General features: G+C 36.8%; 1 protein-coding gene across 7 annotated transcripts in view; it reads left to right on the plus strand.

Annotated features, from left to right (window-relative positions):
* App (amyloid beta precursor protein) overlaps positions 1 to 17,984 on the plus strand; it is a 240,414-nt gene that overhangs the window by 66,337 nt on the left and 156,093 nt on the right. For all 7 annotated transcript variants that reach the window (XM_003467185.5, XM_013149773.3, XM_013149772.3 and 4 more), the window contains exon 3: positions 2,931 to 3,060. In XM_003467185.5, coding sequence (XP_003467233.1) covers positions 2,931 to 3,060 — 130 coding nt within the window. The remainder of the gene's footprint in view (positions 1 to 2,930; positions 3,061 to 17,984) is intronic.

A 17,984-nucleotide genomic window follows, 5' to 3' on the forward strand; every position in this document is an offset into this window, starting at 1 on the left:
AGTAAACCTCTGATGTTAGAAAATTGTATTGTCTTTGGCATTTGCAAACTAATAACTTCTGTCTCTAAATGAAAGTAACTGAATAAGGTTAAAGTTACTATTCCATTTTGTTGATTGGAATAGTAGGCAAACTATTCGTGAGGTTTATGTGGTTTAGATTTTATCATCTCTCCATCCTTCTGAATAATCTCTCATCCATATGAATATTTACAATTCCTACTTTCAGCAATATAGAGATAGTAACGGATGATCAGGAAATAATACCCATGCCTTACATTGCATGATGGGAACTAGAACTAAACTCTGTTTGATGACTGTTTAAAGATCTGTTGTCTTTAGAGAGAAGCCCTCTGTTCCTAGAATTTAATTTGTGAATTTGTAATTATATTTGCTTAGAAATTGTCAGTCTAATAACATTGTTCTGTTGCAGTGAATATGACCATAGAAATATGAAGATGGTGTGCAACCTAGATGCAAAAAAGGTCTCTTTTGTGCTTCTAATCAGTTGTATCTACAAAATTTGTTAAAAATAGAAAGAAGGAAATGTAGTCTGACTGTGATTCCCAAGAAAACTTTCAGCAGAGTATTTATTTCTGTGAAGTGGCAGCTAGAATCTCTTTAGAAAGATGCAATAACTTACACTTTACTGCTGAGCTAAATCCTCAGCCCCATAAAGTTGTGCCCCTCAGGGCAAGCTGCATGATGCCATTGAGTTTATGACTCATGAGTGCTGTACTTTTCTGATACAATAAATAAGTAAAGGTGGTGGGAGAATTATATTTCTGCACAAAGAGCCACTTTGCTCTCATTATATAGAGTAAAGCCACGGAACCATTAAATTTTTAGTAGCAGTTTCAAGCAGAACATTATCTGTGATCTGAAATGCTTATATTGAAGTGCTAAGATATTTAAGAACAAAACAAAATAAAAACAAGGTAGTTGTAACTTTTGGAACTAGATTACTGGCAATGTTTTGAAGGACCTTCCCTGCAGGATTCTAATTTAGGGTGTGTGTGTGTGTGTGTGTGTGTGTGTGTGTGTGTGTGATCTTCTAGCATTTTTCTCCACTGTTGATTGCTCTCTTACACTTTAATTTTAATTTGTAAAATAGACTACTTTTAGAGAAGTTACAGGTTCACTGAAAAATTGAGAAAAACTTACAGATTTCCCATATAATCCTTACACTCATAGATACAACCTTCCCTGTTATCAACATATAGTACATTTGTTACAGTTGAAGAACCTACACCTGACATATCATTGTCTCTCAGAAGCCATGGTAAACCTTAATGCTCACTCCTGATGTATATATTCTTTGATTTGGACAAATACAAATGTCATATGTTTACTATTGCAGTATCATATAGAGTAGTATCTCTGCCCTAAACTCCTTTATATCAGTGATGTTGAACCTTTTATTAGAGTTTTCAGTGATAACAAATAACTCACTGTGGCATGTGTGCCGTAGGCTCACCATTACTGCTCTCTGTTCTTTCTGTTTGTCTCTCCCACAGCCCCTGACCTATGCTAATCCCTGATATTGTTATTTGGGTTCGTCTTTCCCTGAAATTCATATAGTATGTAGTCTTTGCAGATGGTTTTTTGTATTAGTCAGCTTCCTAGTCAGGTGTGACAAAACACCTGAAACCATCAATTTAGTAACAGAATAGGTTTATTGACTCCTGGTTTCAGAAGTCCCAGTCCATGGTTGCTAGGCCTTAATGCTTTGGACCAGTGTAGCCAACTCAAGTAGAAGCTGTTTTCCCACAATCTGTGTTAACACTGTGTCCAAATGTAGGAGCCTTTCCTTCCTCCTCATGGTTACTTCCAAATCACTCATCCCCTTTCCTCCCTAAAACAGTCTGCTCCAGCTGTGAGCTGCATGATGTAGATGAGAACACTGTTCTCCTCTGCTGTCAGATTTATCTGTGGGCCTCTTCTTCCACTGATGGCATTCACTCTCAGTTTTTGAAGATTTTTGCTCCTAGTTTTCTGTCATCCGATACAACAGTCTTCTTTTCATGATTTGTAAGGGATTTTAATAGTGATCCTTCTGATAGTCTGTTTTTTTAGTTCCATGATTCTCATTCCTTTAGTAATCTTGCTTTCTTCATTATCTCCCACTTTCTCTGATGATCACATTATATATCTTGACATTACCAATAATTATTTCTCCAAAGTCTTAATTTCAGTGCTGTGACTTTCAAATTCTACCACCCCACCCCCCACCCCGTATGTCTAGAACCAAAATTCTTTTAGCCTACTCCAGGATTCACATTTCATAGATTGTATCGCCTTTTAATTGTACACAATTCTGTTTTTTCTCATTTTGACCACTTTTGATTCGTGGTATATAGTAGGATGCATTTTTCGCTATGCCCTAGTTCTCTTCTCTTGTTATTTATATGGCAAAACCGCTCATTTTAGATACACACTTTTGTACTTAGGTTTTCGTTTTAAATCTTTGCTGATTACTATTCATAGAAGTGGTTTGATATTTCACAAATATATTTTAGTTGAGTTTGACATTTCATTCCAAGAGCTTGATTTACTAAGAATACAGTCACAGGGATGGGATATATAGTTATTAATGGAAGAAAATTTATGAGTACAGTTCCTTATCTGAATGACCCCCTTGAAATGTTTTTGAGAAATTATTCTTATATAAATTACTTTGAATTGATTTTTGTATAAGAAGCTCATTGTATATAATATTTTGTATATAAAATATTTGCCTTACTGGACAGGAGTAAGTTATTAATGGAAGAAAATTTATGAGTACTGTTCCTTATCTTCAGCCTGGTTGCCAGTAGAACAGATGTGACTAGCAGGGACAGCAGTACCATACAATCATGGCAGGGGTCCTAGGTGCACGAACACGTCAGCATCTGCTCCGGGTAATCATTTACTGTTCCTGTGTGCTCTCCCAGGTCTACCCTGAGCTGCAGATCACCAACGTGGTAGAAGCCAACCAACCAGTGACCATCCAGAACTGGTGCAAGCGGAGCCGCAAGCAGTGCAAGACCCATCCCCACTTCGTGATTCCTTACCGCTGCTTAGGTGAGCTGGCTGGGCTGGCTGTGTCGCTGGCGTAATATTCCTGGACCATATAATAATTTTATCTTCCCTGCTGGCCATACACCCTGTGTCTCCTGAAGTCTCCATCTATGAAGAAGCTCTTTTTCTTATGGCAGTAGAGAACTGAAACTCCAGGGGGAAAACACTTCAGAAAAGCTAAAATACATTCAACACAAAACAATTCCTTAGGTTATATACACAGCCAGAAGATTTTATGATAATACTATGAATAAAAAGAAATTATCAACATATTTATTTTTATTGTGACAAACTGAGCAGATTTATGCCCCATTCAGAGAAATAAAAACCTAAGTAGTTTTTTTAAAGTAATTAATCTCATCTAGCCAGTACCAGTTTGTTATTAATATTAATGGCCTTTCCTCAGCTTATGTTTTTATAACAACTCTGAAATGAGAACCACTTCAAAATATGGCCATTTCACTGACAGAAATTTACAGAACATACTGTAAATTTACAGAGTGAGCATGGATCAGGGAAAATGGAGAGAAGGGCACGGAGTTATTGTCAGAAAGCCTACGTGAAAAGATGGGAGAGAGTTGATTCCTGCCAAGGCTTCGCCTTTAGCAAGTACCAGATTTCTCTTTCATCTTTTGGGAGAGATTCTAGGCTCCTCTGATGTGTGCGCATGTCATTCAAGGAGACACGTCGCTTGTGGCATGTTTAGCAAACTTCCCAGTTCTGGCACGCGTCTTGTATGAAAAAGAGCACATTGACATTAATTGTTCTTGACTATTAAGGGGACTTGATAATCCTTAGATGTTCCCAGTAGAGATTTGGCTTGTTTAAATCACTTATTGTATTTCTTATTTTATAAATCCTGGTTTTTTTCCATTGGACCCGAAACGGGCCCTAATGTGACATGTAGAGCATTATCTTCTACTTTGCCATTGAGCTTAGATTAGAATTAATGAATAAGGGTGTTGTTTGTTCCTTAGGTGCAGGCAAATTTTCCAAAGGTCTCAAACAAATGTATTCTACAAGGCGGTTAAAACAATGTTGATATGTATGTGTAGTGTTTTGTTTTATTTGCACTGATATTGAAGGATCTTAATAATTTTAACATTGTTGTTACTTTCTTTCTTCTGTATTCTCCTTTCCTTTGGCTTCTTCTCTTCCTTACCTTCTTTTCCTCCTGTTTCTTAGTCTCTCACCATCACAGTAGCACATCTTTTGTAATTGCATAGGGCATCGACTGGAATGCTGCTTCTGTGAGGCACACCGTGTTAATTCTATGAGTTGTTTGTTGTGGTTATAAATATAGAGGCAGAAAGGTTAGATTTAATGCCACAATACACACCTTTCCTAGGTAGTAGAATTAGGCCTAGTTCTCACCATCTCTTAATTTATAACCTAGTGTTCCTTACATTATGTAAAAACTTTTTATAAGAGCAGTATTTACCCGGTTTATAAAACTACATCATATAGGAAGGAAAAAGGGCTGTGATCTACAGGCAAGTAGTAGAACTTGAAATGAATCACAACAGATGTTGATAAGGTGACAAACAGAATCCTTGGTGTATAGTATAATCTCCATGTGTTGTTTTCTACTTCACAATCGCAGTAAAAAATGTTCTTACATATTACTCGCTCCTTAAACAAATGGTTATTGTTTAACATTAACCTCAGAATTCTCTAAAAGCTTTGGCTATATCCAAGTATATTCTTTAGACAAAATTCTCTCAAAAATGCTACCTTGAAAACAAACTAAGATTATTTTAAAACATTAAGGAGGCTTGAAAAGAAAAAAAATGCATGTTATGTTGGGCATGCAGCCTCCCTAACCTTCTCTGTAGGCCAAGGATCCAGTGTTGCTTTTTTTCTCAAAACCGTGTGTTTGCTGTGGACATGCCTTCCTGTAGGAACTTGTGATGGGAAACCTGTATCAAGTTGCTTTCGCCACGTGCCTGTGAAGTAGATGATTTCTTCTTGAAGTGTGCTGGCTTTCTCATTTCACCCTTTATTTTCCATACTACTGCTAGAACCAGTGTCAGATCCATCTCGGTCTTACAAACAATTATGCACATGTAATTTAGTGCACATCAATTTATCATCACTCAGGGAGAATTCTTTCTTTCTCTTCCTTTCTCTCCTCTCTTCTCCTCCTCTCACTTCTGCTGTCTTCTCTCTTCTTCCTCTCCACCAACCCCCCTTCTCTTGCAAAGCTTTCAAACCTTTGGTTGCTTTTCATGATATAATGGGTCCCACTATTGAAACCGGCACACTTCTGTGCTTGTTTCTGAAAAGAAAACAAGATACATTGCATAAGATAAATTACTGTTGATTTACAAGTGCAAAGTCAGGTTAATAACTTAATCCAAAAGAAGAATTGCAAGTTAAACATTTACTTGCAATGACCAGGAAACTATTCAGATACAGTCAAATGAGAAATTAAAGGCGTTCATCTCCTCTTAATTTTGAATTTTGTTGTTTGAATAAAATTTTAGGACAAGAAGAGGCCATTCTGTGAATGATCTCCAGCTATTTTAAAATCTTCTCTAAGATGAAGAGTATGTATTTGAATAATCTAACAGATAATGTACTGACAGAGTTCTTTGAACTTTTGTGAAATAACAGCTGTTTCATTGCTTCTTTAGAGAATAATCAGGAATGTTTACATAGACTTCACCAAACTTCAGAAATGGGAAGGGAATAGAAAAACATTTTTTATTGTAGACTTTAAAGACCTTGTAAATATCCTGTTGTCTAAGCATAATAATTTAGTGTAATAGAAAACTAAGATATGCTTTCTTGTAAACTTCAAGTTTTCCAGCTTTAATATTGTGAATTAAATAGTGTGTCTATACATCTGTATATCTACATGGATTTTTTTTTTTTAAACCAGGCATCAAACTCATGACTTCGCACTTGCCAGATGGGTGCTGTACCACTGAGCTATATCCCTGGCACCCTCTTTTTAAAAGGAAAGAGTTGATCATATTGTAAATACTGAAATGAAATTAAGAAAGTATTTTCCTTTGAATATTTTGATACTTTAAAAAATTACTAGGTATTTATACTTAATGAAAAAATTGATTAAAAACCCAGAAAACAACTAGATTTTTAAATAGTTATACAAAAACTATTATCTGAGATGATTTCAATTTTAAAGAACTTTGATGGTACATTATCTGTTAAGAGTACCCAAACACATACTCTTTCTCCTAAAAAAGGTTTAAAAATAGCTGTAGATTCCATTTTAGTATCAAAGCGTGTTGTGGAACATTCAAATTTTAGTACTTGACACAGAAAACTCTGAATATTTGCTTTTATGTACAGTGTGGAGATAAAGTCTGTTATTTTTCTTCCCTGACAGTCACTGAGTGGCCTTGTTAAATTCTCTCCCCATTTTTCCCCTTGATAAATGCCTACTCTTACTGGTGATATGTCCCAAGAGGCTGGCCCCCACTTGCCCACCTTTTCTTCCTGCCAGTGAATCTCAGGTCTTGGCTGTGACCCTAGGGCTGGAGGGAAGTCCCATCCAGCAGCTGTACATAGTCTGGAGAGCAGCCAGAGCAGAATGCAGGAGAAGGAAGGGGAGAGTTCCAAGAGGGGCAGTCTCCTGAGAAATTCTGTGCTGGTTCATTTCCTGCATTGTATGACTGGCCGGGACCTAGCAAGGTTCCACTGTTCCATAGAGTTGGAGAGAAATATAAGTGCACAGTACAGGAAACGCATTTTAAAATGGGGCCACATAGTAACTGTATTTTTGTTGTTGTTGTTGTTGTTGTTGTTGTTTTGTACCAGGAATTGAACTCACGATCTTGCACTTGCCAGACAGCTGTTTATGCCACTGAGCTAAAATCCCTAGCCCTGCATAATAACTTTAGAAAAACCAAAAGTTGGAAAACAACAAAACCCCTGTAGATACAAAGAAAAAGTGCATCATGATCCAGGTGCTAGGAATTTTGGAGTAGTTACGTTAGTCACTTTTCAATCATTAAAAAAAATACCTGAGATAATCAACTTATAAGGAGATAATGTTTGTTGGTTTATGATTTTGGAGGTTCCTGTCTGTAATCAGTTGCTTTAAGTCTGTGGCCCGGTATGAATCATGGTGGCAGTGCTTGTTGGTACAGAATTCCTCACCTCATGGCTGGGAGGCAGAAACTAGAGAAAAAGGAAGAAGCAAGGGTTACACAGTTCCAGGACCTCCCACTGGCCCCACCTCTCATGGATTCCAGGGCTGGGGTGGGGGGAGTTTCTGGAATGAGGATGGAGTCATGGTGTGAATCCAGAGGGACAAGTGGAGAAAACGAGAAGCCACGGGTCATGAAACACAAAGAAAGATGTCCTTCAGCACAATAGTTTGTGTTTGGTAGGAATGGGCAATAATGAAAGACAGTTGGAATGGAGCGAAGACAGTTATTTAAATTTGAAATTGTGGAAATCACATTTTTAATTTGGAACAGCATTAATTCATTTGATTATTTCTGTTTATCTGCTTGCCAGAACATTTTTGTTCACGTATTTTGTGAACATGTGAGCACATTCATTGAGGTTTCAATCCACTTTATATGTCACTGATATGCTAAATCACCTCTGAGATACTCGCTTGTTAATCCTTGTTGTAGTGTGTATAACTGTGCATCAGGCTAAGTCTTTTTATTCTATCGGATCTTTCAATAGGCGATACACTTACATTAGAGAAAAAAACTTGGCTTCTGCCCTTCGGTAAAAATTTCTGTAAGCTGAAGTATATGGGTTATATGGCTCTTCATTTCTAAATTTTAATGGCTACTTCATAAAAGGGTAATAGGTTTGGACAAAGTATTATTGCAATCAGTGGATTTTGAAAGCCTGAGGAGGGAAAATATAGTTGCAGAGCTATGCTGAGAACAGTGCATGGCACTGACAATTAGTATTGCTTTCCTGTGGTACCCATGAATTTGGAAATAATTGGCTTCAGTTTGCAATGTAAGCTCCTTGTTGATCAGAACTTTTGTTTGATTACTAAAAAATTCCCAGAACTTGAAATATATTGTGGTACATAATATGTATTTAATAAATGAATTAAGGAGTTAGCTGGACATTGGAAAAGAGAGGAAAAGGAATAAGAGATAATAATCTAAATGCTGGGAAGACAAAAGATGTGGAGTAGCAGTTTAACCTGCCTAAAAGACTTGCTATGATTATGTTCAACGTCGCTTACTTCACTTATGCTTGTATTAACCAATAGAAGAAGGGCAGATTTTATTTAACAACCAATCAACAAGTGACATAGGAATCTCATATTCAGAAGTCAGTAATTGTCTTTGGCTCTCAATTAGAAGATCTAGATTCTAAGAAATAGGGTCAAAGCCTCTCTACACATATCTAGAAAAAAATCAGTACGTACCAAAGGCTTCAGCATTTAGAGCTAAAACAATCTCTATTGGATTAGTTTATGATAGTTCCATTTGCTTTAGCTTTTTAGATCTAATGATAAAGTTGTTTTAATAAAAACCCATTTCTGAACATTTTTCACAGTGGATATGGATTTTTTTTGTGATTGTTATGTTGTACCCTAAGACTTAAAATGCTGTTGATGAACATTAATTACTATCCTTATATTTAAACATCTTTATTAAATGAATAGATGAGTGTGATATTTTCGTAGGTGTTTGATGTAGGTATAGATGCATTCTTTCTAAAGGTTCCAGTCGTTTTATGTCATTAAGTGTTTTGGGAATTCTGTTGATCTACTGAATTTGTGATGCATGTATTTTCAAGAGTATTTCCCCCATTAGAGTTCCTCTTGATCTTTCCCTTCAGCATCAGCTGCTTTGTACAGCCTTCTACAAATTTAATTTTTAAAAGTTTAACTGTCACTGAAGATCTGTATATTTATTTATTAGATGAAATCTTTGTCACCTGGGAAGATGATCTTTCATGTTTGCTAGATATAACTCCTAACTTACTAAAAAGCTTAGCGTTAAAATTAAGCCAGGCACTTTGTACCCAGTAAGCTCAGTAATATCCTCAGTCTGCCAAAAAGTTGTCTTATATTTTACCAGATAAATAGTTTAACTTTAGTTTTCCTTTTAAACTTTGTTTCCCTCCAAAGCTTTTACCTAAAATTCTCAGTTGTATCTAAATTCATGAGAGCCAGTGCACATGTGTATTTTTTTGTTGTTGTTGTAGGTTCCTTAAACTTCATTGTGTCTGATCTTGGACTTTATAAACATTTTTGACCTACTGGCCCTCTGTGTAATTTCATGTGGCAGCAATGTTTAGCCATCTCTGCTTTTCCCTCTTCTTCAGAGACCCCTGGACCTTCACTCCAGGCAGCAGACTCCATGTCTTCTTGAACTTGCATCCTTACTTTGTGCCTTCACAGTCACGCTTCTTACTGTGACAGCCAAAAGTGCCTGTGTGATTTCCCTGGTCTCCTAGACCATCCACATTCAGGGACATCAGTCCCTTCAACTCAAGTTGTCTCTGACACTGTCAAAGCCCTTGGGCCCTTTTCTACCCCTTTAACCTCTCAGTGGTGTCTGATCCTGTGGATGTGGCCTTCTCTCCACATCATTGTCATGTTCCTGCTTCTTAGCATTCTCTTTCTCAGACTTATCATTTGCCTCCTTAAGAAATTCTACATAAGGATGTTGTTATGATTTAGATCTAAAATTTGCCCAAAGTCTCACACACTCGTGAGTGAGCTTTTGGAAGGTGACTGGATCCTGGGTATGTGATATCACTGGGTTAGTCCACTGAAGGGTTTATACCTGAATGTGATGTGTGAGGTAAAGCCTGGTGGAAAGAGATGGGTCACTGTGGCCCTGGCTTGGTGGGATGCCTGCTTGCCATGAGCTCTTACTCCTCTGCCATGGCCATCAGCTGTTCTGTCCTATCTTGGAGCCAGCGAACTGTTGAGTGAGACTTCTACAAATTGTGAGCCAAAATAAACTTTGCTTCTTTTAAATTGTGGCATCAGGTATTGTTTTCCAGCAATGAGAAAGACATGATTTATAGGAGTCTTCCCCATACCTGTACATACCCGCTAATCATGAGGCATCATCAGTATAGTCCTTTCCCAAAGGCCAGCCTTGATCATTCCTCAGTGATGCCCAAGGCCAAACGTTTTGCTCAGTTTTTCTCTGAGAGTTAAGATTTGACGTAACTCCTAGAGTATTGGCACTCAGCTTACTTGGGCATTTCATCTAAGTTATATGTCTTATGAATAAATGGTAAATTAGAGCTTCTTAGGTTAAACAGAGATATGTGAACATAGGCTTTATCTCTTCTACCATTTCTATTAGTTTATTGATGAATACCATTTGAGGAAAGGAGCTATCTTAGATAAAGAACTGATTTTTTCCTGGACCTTTTATTTTATACATAAGAATTTAGAATGAATAGGAAAGGAAGGCAGAGAGAAGTAAAAGAATGGGAAATGATCCAGGTGTGTTACATATCTGTACAGATTTGCCAAAACAAACATTATTATGTATGGCAAACATACACTAACAAAAGATAAGTGGTGAATTCAATTCGAATGAACTTGTAATAGAAATAATACTGTTGATGTAATGTAGAAATAGACCTCACGCTGGACTGTCACCAGAATCAGTGATTATTGTTATTTTTATTTTATTTTTACTTTTTCCCATGCCAGTTAATGACAAGTAGTATGCAAAAATAAAATTAAGCTTAAATCCTCAGGAAATATTCATGTATTTATTTTTAAACATCTTATAAAGTTGGAGCATAGTCTTCCGTTAAAATTTTGACTTGAAAAGCAATTTAGATACTTGAATTAAATGATACCATTCCCTGTTATAGTTGTTGAGCATTTATTTGTACATGTGACACATTATCACAGATGTCTTTTTGTTCTTACTTGGCCTAACAGTTGGCTTTTCCATCCACATTCTCTGTTTTTCCAAAAACATGTCCCTTGTGTATGGTCTTGAAAATACACACTTTCTAGAGTTTTCTACAGGTAGCCATTTTAAGTTATGAAACTTTTAAAGACCATGGCTTTGAAATTTCCAGGCAGTTTGAACATAAACAAAGAATGAAAGGAGGTTGAAGAATTGTCACGTAATGGTGCGAAGCAGATCAAGCCAGAAGAAGGAACTGAACTTTTGCTGTTTTTCTTCCTTGTGAGTGATCTCAGATACACACTTTATTCATATGGGATCCTTCAGCCTGCATATTGGAGATCCTAAGGCCTGCTATTTAGTTGTTCTTAAAAAGCCTGGTCTTGACCTCTAAATGATAAGTCACTTACATTTCTCTCAAAAGAATCTGCTGTCCAGCTTTTCTCAACAAAATCAGACTCTTTCCTCAGCATTTTCCAAAACCACTACATTTCTGGGGTAAAATAACTGAGATCCTAACTATCGCTTTCCTTAGGATACATTTTAGTCCTCTTTATCATTTTAAATGAAAGCCAAAAACTGTGTTGTTTGGAAGGAGAATTATCTCCTGTGGTTATGAACGGGAATCTTATATAATTTCCTCATCTTCTGGGGTAAAATAACTGAGATCCTAACTATCGCTTTCCTTAGGATACATTTTAGTCCTCTTTATCATTTTAAATGAAAGCCAAAAACTGTGTTGTTTGGAAGGAGAATTATCTCCTGTGGTTATGAACGGGAATCTTATATAATTTCCTCATCTTTAAATGTTAACTTTAAAATGTTAACTTCTTCAAATTCTTTTCCTATATTCTATGTGTGATAGGGTGAAGCTGCTTTAAGCTTAGTTTGACATAAAGGCAGAGGTTCTGCTTGCTTGGAATGCTTACTCTTTAAAATATTTGCTCCCTGGAGAGGTCAGCTTGAGCTGGCTTTTTCATGTGACTTTGGATTGTTGACCTGGAAGCCTTTGAGGTAATGGAACGGGCTCTGGCATAGTGCCACTGCTTTCTGGTTGAATAGGGCTGTGAAGGGAAGGGAAGGTGGGGCTCTGTGCAGCTGGGAGGATGTAGTTTGAGATGCTTGAAGCCTGAATGCACTTTCATCTGATGCCTTGCTTTATTGCTTCAGGGAATTTTAAACTGCTGCATCCACAAATGTGCTGTACCTTGTAATGATGCATATTTAAATGATTTTGCATCTAAACAAATGCTTTCACTCTTTACTGGGTGTGTAAAATTTGAATGACACTTGTGCTGTGTTGGAAAGGAACAAACAATTTTCATTATCAAACTCAGTCAAGCAGAAAAGTAGCAAAGAGAGCAAAAATTTCCATTTACATCTATGATTGAAGTTGTAGTGATAAAAGAAAATTGCTAGGTTGAAGATGAGCCTTGTTTTTTTCTGCTATGTGACACGAGATTTTGTCAATTTGGACTTAGTTTTTATACTGATGTTATTGAAGGAGGCTCTGATCTAAAATCTCTCTGTCTGTCTCTATATTTATATATGTATGTATAACATTTAACTAACTCTTAGAGGGTTCTAGGTAGTTTGCTGCTTAGTTATTTGTGAACAGATTCTGTATTCTCCATTATTCTTAAAATCCATTATTTATTTGTTGTAAAAACTTAGCTGTTAGCTCTGTGCTCTACCATTGGAAAATCACAATATTTCTTAGGTTTTTCCTTGTGTCCACAGGTGTAGACAGATAACTCAGTTGCCGTCATAAAACGGCAAACTGTACTTGAGAAGTGGATCAGGATTCTCCAAGGGATTTTTTTCTTTTCTTTCTTTTTTTTTGTCTTTTTCTTTTTTATCGGTACCGGGGATCGAACTCACGACTGCCTGCTTGCAAGGCAGGTGCTTATGCCACTGAGCTAAATCCCCAGCCCCAGGATTTTTTCTTAAAGAATTGTTGGGGATCTGCCTTTTGAAGCCTTAATATAGTTATTTCCTGCTCAAGCCTTCTTCTGAGGAAGTCCAGAAATTCAATTATTTCAGCTCTCAGAGGAGTGTTAAGCCCCAGAAAATTGATTTACAATAATGAAACTAAGCCTTGTTTACAAATCTGAGTGGCAGTTTCTAAGTCCACTGTGTCATTGTGACAGAAAGAAAGATTCTAATTTATCTGAGGATATATCCTCATTGAAAAGGTCGTGTGATTTTTAAAGCATGACTCAAAAGAGATGTAATTTCTAAGAGATATTTTTATTGAAGAGCTTGCTGAGTTATGATAGCATTTTTATTCAATAAAGTACTGTATCTCTCAACTCTAATGTTTCTGGTGTGGTAACAGAATTCTCATGCTGCTTTTTTCTGTGGTTTGGAAGCTTCTAGCTGTTAGCAGGTCTGAGAACCTTTCCCAGTTTGAAGTAGTACAATGTCCTAATTTTTCATAGCTTACTCTTGTTAAGTGCAGTGACATCTGTTTTCATTCTCTAGTTTGTCCTCTTATCTAATGAGTAATGGTTCATTGTGTTCTGGGTACAATCCTGGGATTTGATGAGTCAGTTGTGTACTTGATTCTGGTACCTTTGCTAAATGCAGTATCTTCTGAGTGCAAATTTTAGCAGGTGTCTAGAAATGTCAAGGGAAAGATCAGAACTGGAAGGTGGGGGGATGATTTGTTGAATCCTTAGGCGAGGGTGCTGTATCTCAGTAACTAAGTAGGAAAAGTGGAGAATAAAGGGCAGAGTCTTCCATTATAATCAGAGTTACTGAAAGAAGAGGGAGTGAGAGGGGAGGAAAGACAAAAGTTAGAAAGTAGAGTAGGAGCTCTGTCTGGATTGGTGGAAGCTAGAGAAGAAGATTGTGGCAAGAAGGTAGATAATGCTGTGGGAGAGCGGAGACCAGCGCATGCATCGCTGCTGACCTTGAAGGCAAATTTGCTGATGGAAGTTGTGGATCAGGGGCCAGAAGGAAGAGGGTTGGCAAGAAGCCAGGACTTGAGGTTGACTGTCTGTAGCTCTCTTAAAGCTTACTTTTGGAAGTGCCTCTTCTGTCTTGATAATAGCCTTTGTCATACCTGGGTTTCTGAATACGGTATACGGAAAACACACGCTTTGTATTTTTTACCTCCCTGTATGATTTAAGGTTATGGTAATAACTCGTGGTCCTCTTGCCTCACCATACATAAGCCTGATTGGTGTTTTGTAAGCAATTATATGGTTTTTTAAATCCCACATGTAATCACAAGTAATTGCATCTTTAAAAAAAATCTATCTGGCAGGGCATGGTGGCTCACGCCTATAATCCCAGCACTCAGGAGGCTGAGGTGGGAGGATTGTTGCGAGTTCGAGACCAACCTGGGCTACAAAGTGAGCTCAAGGCCAGCCTGAACTGCATAGCGAGACCCCCGTCTCTAAAAAGACAAAAAAAAAAAAAAAAAAAAAATCTATCTGACTTTGAATTTTTTAATGAGAAGGAGAGAGAAGCGTTAGGAGAAAGCAGCCAGTGAGGATACTTGCATTTTCAAGGGGGAAAAATATAGTTCAGAAGAATATCCTTACTGTATCTGTGTTTCAAGTCATCTTTCAGGAAATACAAATTAAACTAAGCTAAAGGAGGTTGAGATCTACTAAAAATCTTCACTTCAGTTGCTACATAATTAACCATATACCCAGAAGGACAGATTATAATACAAGAACTGCAAAAAGTGAATTGTGGAAGAAGGCCAGTTTGTTGTTAGAGTTAACAATAGCAACAAATAGAATTCTCTCAGTGAGTGAGATGTATGGTAATGGTGATGCCATAGAGAATAAAACTGTAGAGTCTCAGTGTATGTAGACTTCTGCTGTATGGTTTATTTGCCTAAGCTTGTAACTTTGGCTTCAGATTTTCTTCCACAACCTCAGCCTGTCTACATTGAATTCACGACTCTGGGAAAGAAATCCTCTAAAATCCAATGCTGAGTCCCCAGTGCCCGCTGCTAGCCACTGGCCCACATGTGGCTCTTGACTGAAAAATTGCCAGTCCCAGCTGTGCTGAAAGTGTAAAGCACACACCACATATGGAAGAGCTCACCTAGGAGAAAAGGCAAAAGAATGTCTTAGTAATAATCATTATATTGTAGGGAACTAGAAAATTTAGGATATACTGGGTTAAATAAAGCATATTACTAAAATTAATTTTACTTTTTTGTTTCACTCTTTAATGTGGCTAAAATCAACATTTTATGGCTTATATTTCTATTGGTAAAGCTGCTGTGTGCTCTTTCTTATTTATTCTATTGTGAACTAGGCAAATACAAAGTGGCATCTTGTAATAGTGGCAACTGAGATAATTGCTTAAAATTAATTTATGCAAGGTTTCATTTGCAAAATTGTTTATAATAGAATTTTATTTTTTATTTTTATTTTTTTCATTTTCTTGTTTTTACTGACACGGGGTCTTGCTGTGTAGTTCAGGCTGGCCTTGAACTCACCATGCAGCCTAGATTGGGCTTGAATTTGTGGCAGTCCTCTTGTCTCACCCTTCCTGAGTGCTGAGATTACAGGTGTGTGCCTCCACACCGAGCTTAATTTTTTTTTATTTTTTAATTTTATTTTAAAGAAGACAAAACCAAGGAAAATAAAGCAGAATAAAATCAATTAGCTTAATTTTTTACTCTTGTTCTTCGTCCCCATCGAACATCTCTGATCAGGAGGCATTTATAAAATTACCGTTTAGTACAAGTTGAATGTCTGTAATCCTCACAGATGAAACCCAGAATGCTTTTTGAGTACCAACATGATGCCCCATGTAAAAATTCTATACCATGAAATTTTGCTTCCTGCTCCAAATTATTAGAAGCTGTGTGGAATTATTTTCAGGCATTTGTATAAGATATATATTAAATATTAATGTTAGATTTGGGTCTTAGCCACAGCATCATCTCCTATGTATGCAAATATTTTAAAATCTTGAAAAAAAAATCCACAATCTGAAGCACGTCTGTTCCCAGGCATTTTGGTTAAAAGAAACTAAGCCTCTATCTGGAAATCACTAGTTTCGCCTGACTCCTTGTGTTATCTCCCAAACCTAGAGCTCTTTCTACCATAATTCTGTAATTAAACAAAATGCCCACCAGGAGCAGCTTGTCTCTTAGGGATCTGTGAAAAGGCAGTTGGCTTTAAAACTGGTACCAAAGCAACAAATCTACGGGACAGGTATCTTAGTGAAGGCATAGATTTGAGATATTCCTCTCAAAAGGACATAAACTGTACAGTTCCACTTATCTGTGGTACCTGGACTAATCAAATTTAAACATATAAAAAATAGAACGATATTATTCAGGAGCTAGAGATAAGGAGTTACTGTTTTTATTCTGTAGAAAAAAATTCTAGAGATGAATGGTTACATAGCACTGTGGGGTATAATTATCACTACGAAACATATTTAAAAGTGGTGAATTTCATATCATGTGTATCTTACCATAATTAAAAATAAAAAGAAAAGAACAAAGTATTCTGAAAAGGTTTTATTAAACAATGACCTGTAAGAAAACAAGGGCCTTAATGAGGTGAGCTGTAGTGAATTTTCTGAAGTAGACCTTTGCTACTAGAAGGAAGAGCTCGCATGCATCACCTGAGAGGTAGCTGAATCAGTTCCTCCCTTGATTTGTCCAATCAGAACCTTCATTTTAACAAGCTCTCCAGGCACACTAAAGCTCGAGAATCCCCACTGGAATCATCATTCCTCAAAGTGTGGTCCATGAACCACCTGAATCCAAACCACACTCCCCTGAGTCAGGGAAGTCTGTCTTCAGGTCCATCCCAGAACATATCGTGGATCCTGGCTGGGACCCGAGGGCCGATGAAACTGTAGTCTGACCTCAGATGATTGTGCAGCTCCTTAGAGTTTGAGAACTGAACAATCTGGAAAGAGGTAACGAAAAGCAATCCTTCATCTTTTAACAGATACTGGAATTATCGCACATATTAGTAACAAAAAAGGTGCGTGATTGATGATATGATGTGAATAATTAATGTAGTGAAAAAAGAAGCAACAGGAAAAAGGACATACACTTTCATCATTTCTGGCTGGTTAGTGAGGAAGCAGTCACTGAGAATTAGTGGAGTATTTTAACAGTGGCTGAGCTTTGGAGTCCAGAGTTGAGCCTGCTTTGCAAAAACCCCGTCAGACCTGAGAGTCTTTGTAAGTGAAGAGAGATTGAATTCTGTGACCAGTTAAATTCCTAAGACAGGGTGAAATGTGGAAAGCAAAGCACTTCCTTTATTGTTGACATATGTATGATTATTTTTAAATTGTAGAAACTTTTTATAAAAGAATTTAAATACCATGTTACTTACATGAATTATTTTTGCTGCGGATTCTGACCAAGCACTGTCTAGTTATTATAGATGCCATAGATGAGAAATTTAGGTTAAGAAGGTTTTTCTTTTAATCTCGTAGTTTTCAACTATAATAATCTCATAAGCATTCTTTTGAAGGCTACCTTATTTGTGTGGAAGCATATTCATATGTGCCTATTTTACAAAACTTAGAGTTTATTTTCTAGAACATTTTTAGAATTACAGAAAAATGGACAGTCTACAGAGTTCTCATGTAACCAATTATCTCTACCATTAGCATCTTATATTAATCTGATACATTTACTACAATGAATGAACCAATTTTGACACGTTTTTCTTAACTAAAGTCCGTACTTTATTCAAATTACTTTAGTTTTTACCAAATGACCTTTTTCAGTTCTAAGATTACATCCAGAAGAGCACATTACATTTAGTTGTGAGATCTTCCTACCCTTCCCTTGGTGTGAGTTTCTGATACTTCTCTTGTTTTTAATGACAGTTTTAAGAATTACTGAACAGGCATTTTGTAGGATGCGTTTCTATTGGAATTTCCTCATGCTTTGACTAGAGTCATAGCTTTTGAGAAGGAAGATCATAGAGGTGAAGTATTACTTTTATGACATTGTATTAAATGGGTACATGGTATCAGCATGCTAGATCATCGTTGATGTTGAACTTGACTACTTATCTGAGATAGTTGTTTGTCAGGTTTTCTGTAAAATTACTCTTTCCCTTTTTTGAAGAATAT

Source organism: Cavia porcellus, unplaced genomic scaffold (assembly GCF_034190915.1).
Source record: "Cavia porcellus strain 051 isolate PalLab524CR breed Dunkin Hartley unplaced genomic scaffold, mCavPor4.1 scaffold_7, whole genome shotgun sequence".
NCBI classification, from domain to species: domain Eukaryota; kingdom Metazoa; phylum Chordata; class Mammalia; order Rodentia; family Caviidae; genus Cavia; species Cavia porcellus.